We start from the raw sequence: 16,382 nt of genomic DNA on the forward strand, positions 1-16,382 counted from the left end.
GCCTTTTTGAAATCGGACAGTGTGGTTAGATTAACGAGAGTCTTGTCTTTAAAATGGTGTAAAATAGTCATATGTTTGAGAAATTGAAGTAATAGCATTTCTAAGGTATTTGAATATCGCGCCACGGGATTCCACTGGCTGTTGAGTAGGTGGGACGTTAGCCCATAGAGGTTAAACACCAGCTATCTGAGCAGCTAACCGATCGCTGCAGCTGTACATAGTCCATCTGTAAATAGCCCACCCAATCTACCTACCTCATCCCCATATTGTTTTTATTTACTTTTCTGCTCTTTTGCACACCAGTATTTCTACTTGCACATCTATCACTCCAGTGTTAATTTGCTAAATTGATATTACTTGCTACTATGGCCCATTTATTGCCTTAACACAATAGAAAAAAATAAAGTCTATATACAGTGTGTGCAAATGGCGTGAGGTATTTACTTTACGGTTGTTTATTCCATGTGTAACTCTGTGTTGTTGTTTGTGTTGCACTGCTTTGCTTTATCTTGGCCAGGTCGCAGTTGTAAATGAGAACTTGTTCTCAACTAGCCTACCTGGTTAAATAAAGGTGAAATAAACTACAAATAAAAAACATTACATCTCAGTGTAGGTGAGTGAGTTAGCACTGATTTGCACTTTAGGCACCACAACCAAGGAAGGGCTGTGGGCCTATTTCAATTTCTCAGCAGCTTATCAGAGAACACACATTTGCATTCTCCAGAGGCATGCCGTTCCAATAAATGTAGCACGTACTTACACACAGATATTGGTTGTTCTTTTTGCAACGTTACGGAATAAGGCCTCACCTGCGTTGACAACTTGACTAAATTCATTAGTAGCATGACACTGATCAGTAATTCATAGTGGTCATCTGTCTCTACTGTTCATTTCTCTCCATATCTCCCTCTCTCTCTCTGCCCTCCCCTCCTGTGGGTTTGGTCCGGATCTGCTCTCTGTCCGTAGGCGAGGGAGAATTCCGGCAGGGGTGGGGGCTTTCCCCGGGAAGAACAAGAGCTTTGTCCCCTGTGGGACGGAGCCATAGGCTGACAGACAGTCTGGCAACCTCAAACTCTGAGGGAGAGGGAGGGAGACAGAGACAGAAAAGAGAGACACAGAAACAGAGACCGAGACAGAAGAGAGACAGAGACAGAAGATAGAGAGAGACATGTCCAAATCACAGTGAAGCTAACATCAACGCTGTCTGAGAGAGTTATTAATGATTATCTCTGCATCATGTAATGCACCAGGGGCCTGAGATAACTCACCTATTAACCAGCGCTAGCTAACACAAACTACTGGAGCCACAATGGCTGCCAGTCGTTGAAGTTTAACCTCCATTCGCTGAGTATCCTCAAAGATGATCTATATATTGACAAGATATTGGACTGTCTGCTCTAACAACAGGAAAAAATGTCCGCAATAGGGGAGGGCAGGAGGGAGGAGTCGGAAACATTCTGGCCAATGAGAGGGCAGACACGTATGTGAACAGGCACAACTCCTATATAAAATATTCCCAACTTGGTCTGCTCAAGGCTAGATTCTCGCACAGACCAATTTGGGGGCGGAGTCAACCCTATCAATTCACCTCTTCCTCTCTGGTATCCTGGGAAATACAGAATGTGGGGGTCGCCAAGGGGTCAATCAGGGGTCGAGGTCAGGAGGTTGTGTCAGACGTAGCTGGTGGTAAGTGGGCAGTCACTTCCTTTTTTTTTAACTACCCCTTTTTAAAACATGGTTCAATGCATTGGTCCCATGTCGTGCATTGACCTACCTAGCTAATCAAGGTTTGGCTGACTAAACACTCTCCAATGTTTGCACAGTTGTGTAGAACAGCACTGCAACAGATAAATCAGTTTCAACTGACAGAGAGAGCCAAACGGAAATGTAGAAGTATGATAAGTATCCCTCAACTCTAATACAACAACTGCACATACACATACACATGCTCAGGTACAGAGATGGAAACATAATACAGGGAATTGTGTCAAATGTTTCTGGCCAAATATCTGCCTGATCCTTGCATCCATTTAGCATTCACAAGTCAGTGGTGAGAATTCTCTATCTACATGACAACTGCCTTACAATCACTGTAGAAAAGATGCCAAACCAAGCTAGTGAGAGAAACCAAATGTTAGCCTAAACCTGGAAAAAAATGATCAACGATTTCCTGGGTTTTGGAATCCTCTCACATCCTGTGTGGTGTGACCTTACAGTGCCTCGTTGTCCCCTCTCGTCCCCTGGAGTTCTGTTGTTCGGGCCGTCATCCTAAAGCTCTCTGTTCTACACAGCATATTATTATTCTGGAACATTAGTCAAGTGTGTGTGTAGGGGGATTGTGTGTGTGTAGGGGGATTGTGTATGTGTGTATATATATATATGGTGTACGTGCATGCGTGTGTATCAATGCATGTGTGTATCCAAGCCAGAGTTACCCAACGGGGCCAGCAGTGCGTATGTGAAAGGGAATCCCGTGCCAACTCCTACCTGCTCCAGCATCCTTCCCCCCCCCCAACCTAATCAGAGCCTGGGATCTCCGGATGCAGCCTGCCGGCATTTCCAAAATAAAGACGGGGGGGCTGGGCCTGGGCCTAGTGAACTCTTATCAGAGCCAGTCAGACAATGTGCCAATGGAAACACACCGGAGCCTTGCCCTGGTTGAACTCCTCCACAGAGCCTGGTACTGCCACCCCATCACAGGTGATGCCTGTCAGGCAGCAACACGCTGGCATTGAAGATATGCCAATGTCAGCGAAAGGATAAGTACAGGTTTGTTCCAATCAAGACTGAGGGAGTTTTTCCTTGCCACTCTCTGTGTCGGCTGTGTTATAGTTGGGGGTTTTGAACTTTGTTGTCTCTCCTAACATGGACAGTAAGCGAAACTATGCACTTTGTGACAAAGGTATTTGTAGAAAAAAACCTTGATTGGTTGGTGAATTAATATAGAAGATTGGAATTAACTAATAGCAAGGTAATTTATTAAATTGATTTGAGGTTACATTTAGCACTGCAACCTGTTTCTATCTACAAGACCGGGATCTCTTCCTAGTTGTATTTCAAGCCACAAATAGAGCATAGCTTGTTTGCAACTTTAAAATGCAGAGTAGTTATTGATTTGAATTTACGAGAACCGTCTCTTCCTACTCATCCCATGACCTACTTAACAAACAACATACTTTATTTTAAATGACTAACTGGCCATGACTGTGAAGCCCTATCTCTAACCATCACAGTGCTTTAAGAAAGTATTCATACTCCTAGACTTATTCCACATTTTTTGTTCTACAGACTGAATTCAAAATGGATTCAAAAAAATGTAACTATTACAAAGTGAAAACATATTTTTAGAAATGTTTGGAAATGTATTAACTATGAAATACAGAAATATCTCCTGTACATTAGTATTTACACCCCTGAGTCACCTTTGGCAGCGATTACAGCAGTGAGTCTTTCTGGTTGTCTCTAAGAGAAAGTATTTGCACACCTGGATCGTACAATATTTGCACATTCTTTAAGCTCTGTCAAGTTGGTTGTTGATCATTGCTAGACAGCAATTTTCAAGTCTTGCCATGGATTTTCAAGCCGAATTCAGTCAGAACTGTAACTAGGCCACTCAGGAACCTTCAATGTCGTCTTGATAAGCAATTCCAGTGTATATTTGGCCTTGAGTTATAGGTTATTGTCCTGCTGAAAGGTGAATGTGTCTCCCAGTGTCTGTTGGAAAGCAGACAACCAGGTTTTCCTCTAGGATTTTGCCTGCGCTTAGCTCTATTCCATTTATTTGTATCCCCCCCAAAAACTCCCTAGTCTTTGCCAATGACAAGCATACCCATAACATGATACATCCACCACCATGTTTGAAAATATGAAAAGTGGTACTCAGTGATGTGTTGTGTTTGCCCTAAACATAACGCTTTGTTTTCAGGACATAAATGCAATTTCTTTGTGAATTTTTTTTGCAGTTTTACTTTAGTGCCTTATTGCAAACAGAATGCATTTTTTTTATTCTGTACAAGCTTCCTTCTGTTTACTCTGTCATTTAGTTTAGTATTGTGGAGTAACTACAATGTTGTTGATCCATCCTCAGTTTTCTCCTATCACAGCCATTAAACTCTAATTGTTTTAAAGTCACAATGGAACTCATCGTGAAATCCCTGAGTGGTTTCCTACCTCACTGGCAACTGAGTTAGGAAGGACACCTGTATCTTTATAGTGACTAGGTGAATTGATACACCATCCAAAGTGTAACTAATAACTTCACCATGCTCAAAGGGATATTCAATGTCTGCTTTTTTTTAACCCATCTTTGCGAGGCATTGGAAAACCTCCCTGGTCTTTGTGGTTGAATCTGTGTTTGAAATTCACTCTTCGACTGATGGACCTTACAGATAATTGTATGTGTTGGGTACAGAGATTCTGTAGTCATTGAAAAATCATGTTAAACACTATTATTGCCCATAGAGTGAGTCTATGCAACTTATTAAGCAACGTTTTACTCCTGAACGTACTTAGGCTTGCCATAACTTCAAGGGTTAAATACTTATTGACTCAAGGCATTTCAGCTTTTCATTTTTAATTACATTTGTAAACATTTCTAAAAACATAATTCCACTTTGACATTATGGAAAATTGTGTGTAGGCCAGTGGCACAAAATCTAAACGTAATTAATTTAAAATTAAGCCTGTAACACAACAAAATGTGGAAAAAGTAAAGGGTTGTGAATACTTTCAGAAGGCACTGTACAACCATTTACATATAATTCCTCTAGGATTCTCTTTCTAATGTCCATATCAAGGCTCGTCTTCATAGTTAGATCAGAGTTAGATCATAATGAATAGGATGACATGGACAAACGGGACCTGATCCTAGCCAATTAGTGCTTGACTCTGTAGTCTCCACCTACATACCTGTGACTGGCAAAGCAAGTCTATTGACGCAGCAACCCCTGTTACAGATAATACAAGTCACTATGCATTTTAGGAGTTTATCAAGTTCAATATGTCTATTTCCTGGACTGAATACCTCACATGCCCCCACTGTGGGCTAAATGTCCAAATTGCCCTCATAATTCCCCTCAGTGAACTTGGGAATGTTGATGTGTGTGAGTAGCGAGAGACTGCAAGTGTCTGTGAGGGCAGAATAGCACAGGGGATGTTTTCAGTGCGCTGCATTGGGGCGCTAGGGGCCCTGAGTGAAAACATGCTGGTGGTGCACAGCTGTGTCAGATACTTGTCCACTCTAGGAAAAAAAGTTTTGATCCAAGACTTATTTAAACATTTTCTAGCATGAGAGCTACTTTTAAAAAGAGTTGATCCAAGATATATTTAAACCAGGGTATTTAAACATTTTCTAGCATGAGAGCTACTTTTAAAAAGAGTTGATCCAAGGTCTATTTAAACCAGGGTATTTAAACATTTTCTAGCATGAGAGCTACTTTAAATAAATTATAGCCTTCAAATAGGCACATTATTTTCTTCTCCCCTGCGACTGTTCCCGGGTCCTTAGTGCACTATGTTTTCTGCCAATATACCTGGTAGAATGATGGTTGATAAACTTCTAAGGGGGCCCTATACATTTTTTATTTTGAAAACGGTTTTACATTTTCTCAAATTATGTTGTTTTCTCAGTTGTATTTTTGCTGGTTTTAGAAGAAAAAAAATTCACTCTCAAAATTACAATTGTTTATAGAGCAACAATGAAATAAATTGGATGTTCTGAGTCCATGTAAATGCTTAAACCACATCTGAATACCATTTCTTTTAGGTCTGGAAGAAAACTAACAAATGTGATTTTTTGGGGGGTGTAATTCCCCCTTTAATTGCCATTCTGGTCCTTTAACTGTGAATCTAGCGAGTGAGGAATGTGCAGTCTAATGTGCCGGTCTAGCGATGGTTCTGTACTGCTGCTGATCATTTCATGGCAAATTTTGCAAATAACAAATAATAGATTTACTAATGATTTACTTCTGCCAGGTAAGTCTACTTTGCAGTTAACATTTAAGGTTTTGGGGAAAGTATTTCTGTCAACCCACAAGACGGTTATCACATCAACTGGCTACACACAAAGTGATTGACAAACGCACGCACCACACAGACAGACGCAATAATCCTGGAAATTCATTGGCAAATATTGTGTTAGATTTGGCTTTTTAAGCCAATAGTGGCCCACCAGGGGTGGGATAGTGTCAATGTTGCATTGATTAGATAATAGCTGGGAGCTTGCAGTGTTTGATACTTGTGAGATTTGTTTATGACCGTTTGCAGTGAAACACGTGAAAAGTACTTTCAGAATAGATTGGAGAGCTACTCATAGGTGGGCTATGAGCTACAGGTAGCTATCAACCTGTTTTTAAACTGTGGTTCCTCTTGAAAAGACAATTAAGTTAAGTTTGACTCCACCAACGCTTAGTGTGGCATTTTCCATGTGATTTCCAATTATAGTTGGCCAAGCTCCAGAGTGCACGCGTGCGCGCACACACACACTCCCCCTCTCTTCGTTTCATGTGTGTTTTTTCCTGCTGTTAATCTGGCCTTGTATTGATCTCGTTCTACAAATGTAGAGCGACTTTGGGTCATTGAAAAGTGCTATATAAGTCCCATGTACTATTATAAGTGTGTATTTATAGTGTCTAAATATACTGTGTGTGCCAATGTGTTTATGACTGATTGTGTGCATCTGAGGGCCAATGTGTCAATGACTGACTGATGTTGAGGTGTGTGTGTGTGTGTGTGTGTGTGTGTGTTGGATTAATGCAGGGGCTTACCGGGTGAAGCCCCTGGGCCCAGGCCCGTGAGGGGCCCAAGAGGCAGCAAAAAATAATTATATATCTACATTTTTTATTGTTTTTAAGACAATTATATACAGTACCAGTCAAAAGTTTGGACACACCTACTAATTCAAGGGTTTTTCTTTATTTTTACCATTTTCTACATTGTAGAAAAATAGCAAAGACATCAAAATTATGAAATTACACATATGGAATCATGTAGTAACTAAAAAAGTTATTTTATATATTTATATTTGAGATTCTTCAAAGTAGCCACCCTTTGCCTTGATGACAGCTTTGCACACTTGGCATTCTCTCAACCAACTTCATGAGGTAGTCACCTGGAATGCATTTCAATTAACAGGTATGCCTTGTTCAAAGTTCATTTGTGGAATTTCTTTCCTTCTTAATGCGTTTGAGCCAATCAGTTGTCTTGTGACAAGGTAGGGATTGAAATTTTCTTCAAGTGCAGTCGCAGAAACCATCATGAAACTGGCTCTCATGCGGACCGCCACAGGAAAGAAAGGCCCAGAGTTACCTCTGCTGCAGAGGATAACCTGTTTGGTATAGGGGGCAGTATTGAGAATTTTGGAAAAAATATGTTCCCATTTTTAACGGCCTCCTACACCAACTCAGAAGCTAGAATATGCATATTATTGTTCAGGTTTGGATAGAAAACACTCTGAATTTTCTAAAACTGTTTGAATGGTGTCTGTGAGTATAACAGAACTCCTATGGCAGGCAAAAACCTGACAAGGCTTCAAGCAGGAAGTACCCTGTCTGACAAGGAGTCGTGCGTCTTACCTCTTTTTATTGAAAAGTAAGGATCTTAGCTGTAACGTGACAATTCCCAGGGCTCCAATAGGCTCTCAGAGCCCGCGAAATAACTGAAGGTTTACGAGGGAACCTCAGGTTGAAATATATTATCGCCTTTTGTAAGTGGATGCTCGGAGGACCTTTCAATGATGCGCGTGCATGAGTCGCTTCTGAGGAGAAATTTTATTCGGCTGTTTAGGCTCAATGCATACTCCCGGTCGGAATATTAACACTTCTCTATGACATAAATGGCATAAAAATTGGTTTTAAACAGCGGTTGACATGCTTCGAAGTACGGTAATGGAATATTTAGACATTTTTGACACGCCAATGCGCCATGCGCGACACCGCGAAAAAGCATTCTAGAACTCACGAACAAAACGTCGCTGTTGGAACATAACGATGGATTATTTGGGACCAAACCAACATTTGTTATTGAAGTAGAAGTCCTGGCAGTGTATTCTGATGAAGAACAAGCAAGGTAAGAACATCTTTCTTATAGGAAATGTGATTTTGGTGGAGGCTGACCTGGGTGGGTGTCTAAATAGCTAGCCCTGTAATGCCGGGCTATGTACTTAGATTATTGCAAAATGTGCTTCATCCGAAAAGCTATTTTAAAATCGGACATATCGAGTGCATAGAGGGGTAATGTATCTATAATTCTTAAAATAATTGTTATGCTTTTTGTGAACGTTTATCGTGAGTAATTTAGCAAACTGTTAGTAAATTCACCGGAAGTTTGCGGTGGTTATGCTTTTTCTGAACGTCACATGCTAATGTAAAAAGCTGGTTTTTGATATAAATATGAACTTGATTGAACAGACATGCATGTATTGTATAACACAATGTCCTAGGTGTGTCATCTGATGAAGATTATAAAAGGTTAGTGCTGCATTTAGCTGTGGTTTGGGTTTATGTGACATGATATGCTAGCTTGAAAAATGGCTGTGTGATTATTTCTGGCTGGGTACTCTGCTGACATAATCTAATGTTTTGCTTTTGTTGTAAAGCCTTTTTGAAATCGGACAGTGGGGTTAGATTAACGAGATTCTTGTCTTTAAATAGCTGTGAAATAGTCATATGTTTGAGAAATTGAAGTTATAGCATTTCTAACGATTCAAAAATCGCGCCACTGGATTTCAGTGGCTGTTACGTAGGTGGGACGAGTTCGTCCCACATGTACTAGAGAGGATAAGTTCATTAGAGTTACCAGCCTCAGAAATTGCAGCCCAAATAAATGCATCACAGAGTTCAAGTAACAGACACATCTCAACATCAACTGTTCAGAGGAAACGGCGTGAATCAGGCCTTCATGGTCAAATTGCTGCAAAGAAACCACTACAAAAGGACACCACTAAGAAGAAGAGACTTGCTTGGGCCAAGAAACACGAGCAATGGACATTAGACCGGTGGAAATCTGTCCTTTGTCCAAATTTGAGATTTTTGGTTCCAACAGCCGTGTCTTTGTGAGACGCATAGTAGGTGAACGGATGATCTCCGCATGTATGGTTCCCACCGTGAAGCATGGAGGAGGTGTGATGGTGCTTTGCTGGTGACACTGTAGATCATTTATTTAGAATTCAAGGCACACTTAACCAGCATGGCTACCACAGCATTCTGCAGCGATACGCCATCCCATCTGGTTTATGCTTAGTCCCACTATCATTTGTTTTTCAACAGGACAATGACCCAACACACCTCCAGGTTGTATAAGGGCTATTTGATCGCGAAGGAGAGTGATGGAGGGCTGCATCCGATGACCTGGCCTCCACAATCAGCCAACAAGTGCTCAGCAACTCCTTCAAGACTGTTTGAAAAGCAATCCAGGTGAAGCTGGTTGAGAGAATTCCAAGAGTGTGCAAAGCTGTCATCAAGGCAAAGGGTGGCTACTTTGAAGAATCTCAAATATAAAACATATTTTGATTTGTTTAACACTTTTTTGGTTACTACATGATTCCATATGTGTAATTTCAAAGTTGTGATGTCTTCACTATTATTCTGCAATGTAGAAAATAGTCAAATTAAAGAAAACTGCCTGGAATGAGTAGGTGTGTCCAAACTTTTGACTGGTACTAGATATATATATATTGTATTAATATTGTAAAATATATATATATATATATATATATATATTTTATTTTATTTTTTATTTATTTTATTTTTTACAATACAAGGAAATATATACTGTAAAAATAACTATGAATTAAGTTATCACAAGGGCATACAAGTATCTGCCAAAATAAGGAAACACCAACATAAAAGTGTCTTAAAAGGGTATTGTGCCACCACGAGCTGCCAGAACAGCTTCAATGGGCCTTGGCATAGATTCTACAAGTGGACCTAAACCATGCCAGGAAAATGCACCCCACACCATAAAATATAACTTTGTATCCCTTATTTACTCAAGTCTCCCTTGTTTACTCCTTTATTTTGGCAGTTACCGGTATGCCTACAGTCCAGGAGGCCGCAGTTTTGGCAGCATGTGCGCTAAATATAGGCTACAGTTTGTTGCATTGTGGCCATAGACATGTAATCCATAGATGGGTTTTGTAACCTTTGACGCTGGCAATCTGACTGTTAAACTCATGGGTACACTAGCATTGGATGCCATTCCTGACATGGCAGTTCCCATTCATCTATAGATTATATTTCTATAGTTGGTGCAGCTGTCGGTTTGCCTTTTGCAAATAAAAAAAAACTCCCAATTTGTAGCTAACAGCAGAACTGTTTTTCAAAGTATCTCATCTTGAGATGGTCTATTGCCACGACGAGCGCGTTGGCCATCACCGTGAGTAACCTATGGTTTCATCTTCAACATTAGGCGAGTCAGTGTGCCACTGGAAATTGTATTTAGTAGCCAGATTGAGCTCTGTTTCTCAGTGTCAGAGTAGCCACTCATTTAGGTCATTTGTGTGGTATTAAAAAAGATTCAGCTAATGTCTTTTGCCATGTAAACAAGGTAGAATTGCATGAAATGTGTTTTTATAATCCCGGGGATTATAAAAACGCATTTCATGGAATTCTACCTTGTTTATGATTTCTTAATCCAGCCCTCTGTATACGTGTACACGCTCACTCGTGTGTGTGTGTGTGTGTGTGTGTGTGTGTGTGTGTGTGTGTGTGTGTGTGTGTGTGTGTGTGTGTGTCTCTCTGCATCTACTTTCCAGTGATGGCCCCTGGCCTGCATTCAAGGCCGTCTTCTGTGTGCACTTTCTTCAATGGTCCTGTTCAATCAGTACGCTTCACTGATGTGTAACTACAGCACAAAGCTACAGGCTCTTCTCCTTTCAAATCTCTACAGCTATAAATAGTGTCTGTCACCCTAAACACAGCTCTATCGTTGCAACAGTGCACTAAAAAAAGTATTTTAATTCACTTTAAAAGTCTTTAAATGTCACCCACCATCTCAGATTGTTCTGAAATCATTTCTGTAGTTAGAAACATATCAAATATGCATTCCGGCAAAATCATTTTGTTGAAATAGATTTTGATCTTTGAGAAATTAAACTAATTGTTTGATTGTGCCCAAATTGGCCATTTTAATTTGTAGGATTCATATCATATTCAATAATTATATTACCTAACATCAGATTTGAACCAAACTTTTTTCTAACAATGAATAAGACATGAGGAATCCAAAGAAATTGTCAAAAGCAGCCCACAGACACCCCACGCCCATCCCACCCCGACAAAATATAGTATCAGGTTTCTATGACTGACAAGTAGTATAAAGATGCGGCTCAAAGTATTGATTCTTCATCCTGTGTAATGTATTCTCAGTGATTTTGGTGATGATTCTTTCCCCCTGTTCAGAGAAATGAGTAATTGAAGTTGTTAGGTTTATGTCCCATCCTACATCCAGGTATTACCAGGTTCTGACTACTAGATGGGGTTGTTCCTGCTATTAGGTGTCTTCGCCGGCTATTGAACACTAGAAATAAAAGTTGGACACCTTTGCACCAGAACCTTCTGCATTCTTCTGAATATCTGCCCTTAAGACTGCATCTCTACGCGATCTATTTCACAGTTCACCTAATAGCAGGAACTTCGTTGTGGATCAATGGTTTGTGATTATTTTTAGAAGCTCGAACACCTCAATGTTCCTTCAATGGCCGCCAACTTGAGCACCTCGCTACCTTTCCTTGAACCCTTAAAGCATTTCGCTAAACCCCTAACAACATCTGATAAATATGTGTATGGTATGTGACCAATATAATTTGATTTGATTAAAGGGGTGGTTCTCCTGTACACTAAAATGATCGGTGAAACACTGAAGAAACCATGCCCTTGTTCTCTCGCTCTCTCTATAGGAACAGATTGTGTCTTTTGAAACCCATCGGGAGCGAACACAGACCTCCCTTTCCCCAAACAACTGGATATTGCTCACTGCCACAACAGAGAGACATGTATAGGCAGGTCTGGGACAAAGCTTCAGAGAAGAAATTAAAAAAAGAGGTAGGAGGTAGTGCAGAGATAACATCTTTACAGCACAAAGAGGGACTGTGTTGGTTGTGTTGCTCCATATAGCCTACAAACCCTACATTTAAAAAAATATATAGATTTGCGCAACAGGGATGTTTTCCAGTCCAGTGGGTTCGTTGATGTCTGCTCAGTCAGAACAGTGGAGAATGAGAGTGGACGGGAGTGTGTGGGAACAAGTTAAGAATACTTTATTTGCCAATTGTACACAATGTCCAACTAAAATGTGACTTCTGCTTTATCCCAACCCTTCCAATAGACAAACATACAGGTTGGAGAGGTTGGGGCAGGGGGCTGCCATACTGGGCGCTCGTGGAGCAGTTGCTGTGGGGGGTTAAGTGCCTTGCTAAAGGGCACAACGTCAGGCAAGGCAATGGCATCAAGGATTTTATACCAGCCACCCTCCAGTTGCCAGCTCACTTCCCAACAGATCTTTTTCCTGTCAGACCCGGGATTCTCCCAGCTGCTGGCTTGCCTCTTAATGAGGAAGATGGAGGTGATGGACTGAAACAGTGATACTTTGGCCTACTTAGTGTTTGGTGTGACGGAAAACCTTGAAATTGGGTGTAGAACTAAGAAGACAGACCTACCATGGCCCATATTCTCAGAAGTGGTGTCGGTCTCGTCTAACAAAAAAACTGCCTTGATCTTTTTCTGTTTGCCTAACGTAACACGGCTGTACAGAGAGATTATCCAAGATGGAAGTGGGTCTTCGGTGATCTGAACGAACGGAAATAAGGGGATGTTGAACAAAAACAAACTCTGAACCATTACAGATATTGCCAAGCCACTGACAGGGATTATCGGACTTGTCAAAATTATGATAATAATGGTTTTGCCTCTGTGTGAATTCAGGTGGCCTTGTGTATTGACAATCAAGGATACTATCAAGCCTCTCAGCCTGACAGTTCCAATAAGCTTTTGGTTTGAGAGGGTTGAATTCTCTGTATCAACTTTATTGCATCTATTTGATGTGGTTTAATGACAAAGTCCATGAAAGGGCTTAGATGACCAAAGCTAAAGCCCAAAACACCTACCTAAGCCTACATCACGGTCATTCTCGCAATCAACATCATCAAAGTTCAAAGAGTGACTTCTGACGGTCTTTAAAATTCACCCACTAGAATTCTTGACCTTTGCTTGCGAAGCGGCTGGTCTCGTTATCGAGAAATGCTCACTAGACGTTTCACAATCTCCTCAGACTGAGAGCTCTCTCTCTTTCTGTGATATGTATACAGGCTACAGTGCTCACATGATATGAAGCAATAACCAAGCGCAACAGAGAGAGATGCTCCGTCCAAATAATCATCTCATTTCCCACGCTCCCTGTGAGATCAAGCGAAGAGCAAACACAACAAAACATGTGACAAAATTGAAATCCCTTTTGGACTGCAGCCAAAGTGAATTAATAGTGTCCAATTTTGCCATTTGAAGGGACAATAATAATCAAATGTGTATGTTTGTGCTTGTTATTTGTGAGCTATTAGAGCCGATATTGTAGTGGAGAGGGGAGAAGAGTGAGCTTCGCCAAAGACAAAGTGTGTGGTGAGGTGTAGCCTCTGGCAATGCAACAATATAACCTATAGTACAATGTCCTGAGTCCTGTAGGTCAAGCTCCCCAGCAAATTGGAAGACTAACCATTTCACTCAGAGCCAATTGAACTGGTGAAACTGAATGACAGTTTGTCATGGAGCTAAGGAAATGTAATAATTCACAACAGTTAACACCTGTTTATGACCTTCTAGCTCTCTTTAGTGTTGTCTCTAACAACGTTCTAACCTCTGTGCGTCGTTAAAACCAGCCTACTGTGGACGTGACCAGTGTAGTGACTTACTGTTGTTAGACTTGAGGTCACGATGGATGACAGGAACGATGGCCTCTGTGTGCAGGTAGAGCATCCCTCTAGCGATCTGCACTGCCCAGTTGACCAAGACGTGCGGCGGGATGCGGCGCCCAGCCAGAGCACGGCTCAGCGGGCCACCGGACGCATACTCCATGATGAGGCACAAGTTGGGTTCCTGTAAGCAAACCCCTTTGAGGGCGATGATGTTGCGGTGAGTGAGCATGGCAAACAGCCGGGCCTCCTGGCGCACGTTCTGCGCCGTCACGCTGATGTCCTCGTCTGGGTCCTGGCGGGCCGCCTTCACGGCGACCTCCAGCCCACCTCTCCACGTCCCGCGATACACCTTGCCGAAGCCGCCGACTCCAATGACCTCCTCAAGGCTCAGTTCCGTGAAATCCACGGCCTCGGGTTCGAACTCCCCCACCCCCACTACGGCTGGCCCAAGCTCCCCAACCACGCCAACTCCATTGCCCTGCAGTTTCCCATATGAAGGAGGCTTGAAGGAGACATAGTTCGAGGGAAAGATTCCCACTTTGTTGTTGACCTTGCCTGCCCACCAGCCCTCGTCACCAGATATCTCAGAGTCCAGTGACAGAACTTCCACCAGGTCACCTTTGTGGAGGGTGAGCTCGTCTTTACCGGACGCCTCATAGTCAAATAAAGCCGTCCACACGGGATTGGTGAAGTTCCCTTTTTGTGATTGATCCAGACCTTTCCAGTTCGACAGTGGGCCACGGGTAAAAATGTTCTTCAGTGGCTCCATGGAGCCACAATGAACAGATGTTCAGACACTGGGTTTGATTCTGTATGGTTTTGAAAATAAAGTACTTTATTGCGCCTCTCTCCCGTTTGTCTGTGTCTAGTTGGCTCATCAGGGACCAATGAAATTTGTTCAAAGGCCTGGCCAACAGGAACACAACCGTGTTCAAAGACAACAGGATAAAAAATGTCTCTCATGCAACCTGACATGGACTGCATATGTTTCCATTAGAGCTGGCAACAATCAAACAAAGGCCATGGATGTGACCAGTCCTACCAAGTGTGCCGATGTGTAAAAAGGCAGAATTGTCTCCATAAAGCAAGTTTCTACTCAACTGCTTTGGTGTGGTTTCTCAATGCGTGGTTTGAGCACATAGCTCACTCAATTACTCTATTACTATACCAAAAATGGTCACATATTGACCAATGATTAGGTGCTGCTTCCTGAGATATGAAATATAGGAGAACTTATTCAACTATAGCAAAACCACGACCGTGTAGAACACTGGATGGATCACATCATACCAAAATGAGCATCAGGTGGTTGTAGAATATCCAGAACATTGGACAATAATAACCCAACGGAAGAGTTCAACTCCGTTTAGCTGTCCATTTTGAGTTCTGCATTTTTAGCCACGAAGTGCGGTGGCCACCATAAGCAGGAAGCGCCGAGAAGAGAAGAATAGCAGGAAAGGCGCATTTAGTCCTGAGAACCCCGTGCTTTACGACAAGTTTCAAAGCTTACCAATTCGCCCTAAACCATGAGCACGAATAACGGTGTCTGGCCAAAACTTCTATGCTTTCTGTCAACAAATCCCGCACCCGTTTGCGCAACTGTATCCATATTTGCTGTCTTACCCGATGGTGACATACAATGTCTCAATTGTATACGTATGTATTTTCAATAAGAACTTGATATCCACCTAGTTCGCAACAAGAAGAGTTGTACAAACCTGCTTAGGAGTCTACTTTTTCTAAAAGAGAAACGCACACCAAAAACAAATCCTGTATTGTGCGTAACGATAATTTAGTGCCAAGCCCTGGCAAGCTCGTCGTTATTATCAATGTCATAATTGATGCATTAATATTTGTTATCATGTCCCCTCAGGTTAAGCAGTCTTCCCTCGTCCCGTTCTCGAACCACTCTACGTCTGTGCTTACAGTCAAAGAAGAGGGTGGGGTTTAGAAACTTTTTTCCCAACAGGAAAAGAATCAGGGGTGTATTCATTACTTCTTGCAACGGAAAAAGTTTACCGTTTAAGAACCAAACGGAAGCAAACAGAGCAAACGGAACAAATCCGGGAAGGGACCTACCTGATTTTGTCCAATAGAAGCTCTCGTTTTCGTTGCAAAAATTTTCCCGTTTGGAGTAAACGGTTTTGTTGCAACAGACGAAACGTTTTGCAACAAAATCGGCGAATACACCCCTGGGCCCTGATTAGAGAAACAACGCAACACTCGCTCTGGTCGAGAGAGGATGGAGTAGGCAGTAATATGTGGACTAATTCCTAATTCCCGTCTTCTGCATTTGAGGTTTACTGGAATATCTGAGTGCCAAATAAATATGCATGTCGCACAAAGGAGCCTTATTGTCATTAGGCCACTAATTGCTAGGGGCCAAGTGTCACAACTGGATGAGGTTAAACACTGAGTGTACAAAACATAAGGAACACCTGCTCTTTCCGTGACATAGACTGACCAGGTGAATCCAGGTTAA

The 16,382-nt window shown here is 41.8% G+C and overlaps 1 protein-coding gene across 1 annotated transcript in view; it reads right to left on the reverse strand.

The window, feature by feature from the left end:
- Window positions 1-15,843, reverse strand: part of LOC115198161 (mitogen-activated protein kinase kinase kinase 11) — a 47,812-nt gene extending 31,969 nt beyond the window's left edge. Inside the window, exon 1 of the mRNA XM_029759906.1 lies at window positions 13,898-15,843. Within this exon, the coding sequence (XP_029615766.1) occupies window positions 13,898-14,669 (772 nt within the window). The 5' untranslated portion in view covers window positions 14,670-15,843. The remainder of the gene's footprint in view (window positions 1-13,897) is intronic.
- Between the last annotated feature and the right edge of the window lie 539 nt (window positions 15,844-16,382).

This window comes from Salmo trutta, chromosome 8, assembly GCF_901001165.1.
Source record: "Salmo trutta chromosome 8, fSalTru1.1, whole genome shotgun sequence".
Taxonomy (NCBI): Eukaryota; Metazoa; Chordata; class Actinopteri; order Salmoniformes; family Salmonidae; genus Salmo; species Salmo trutta.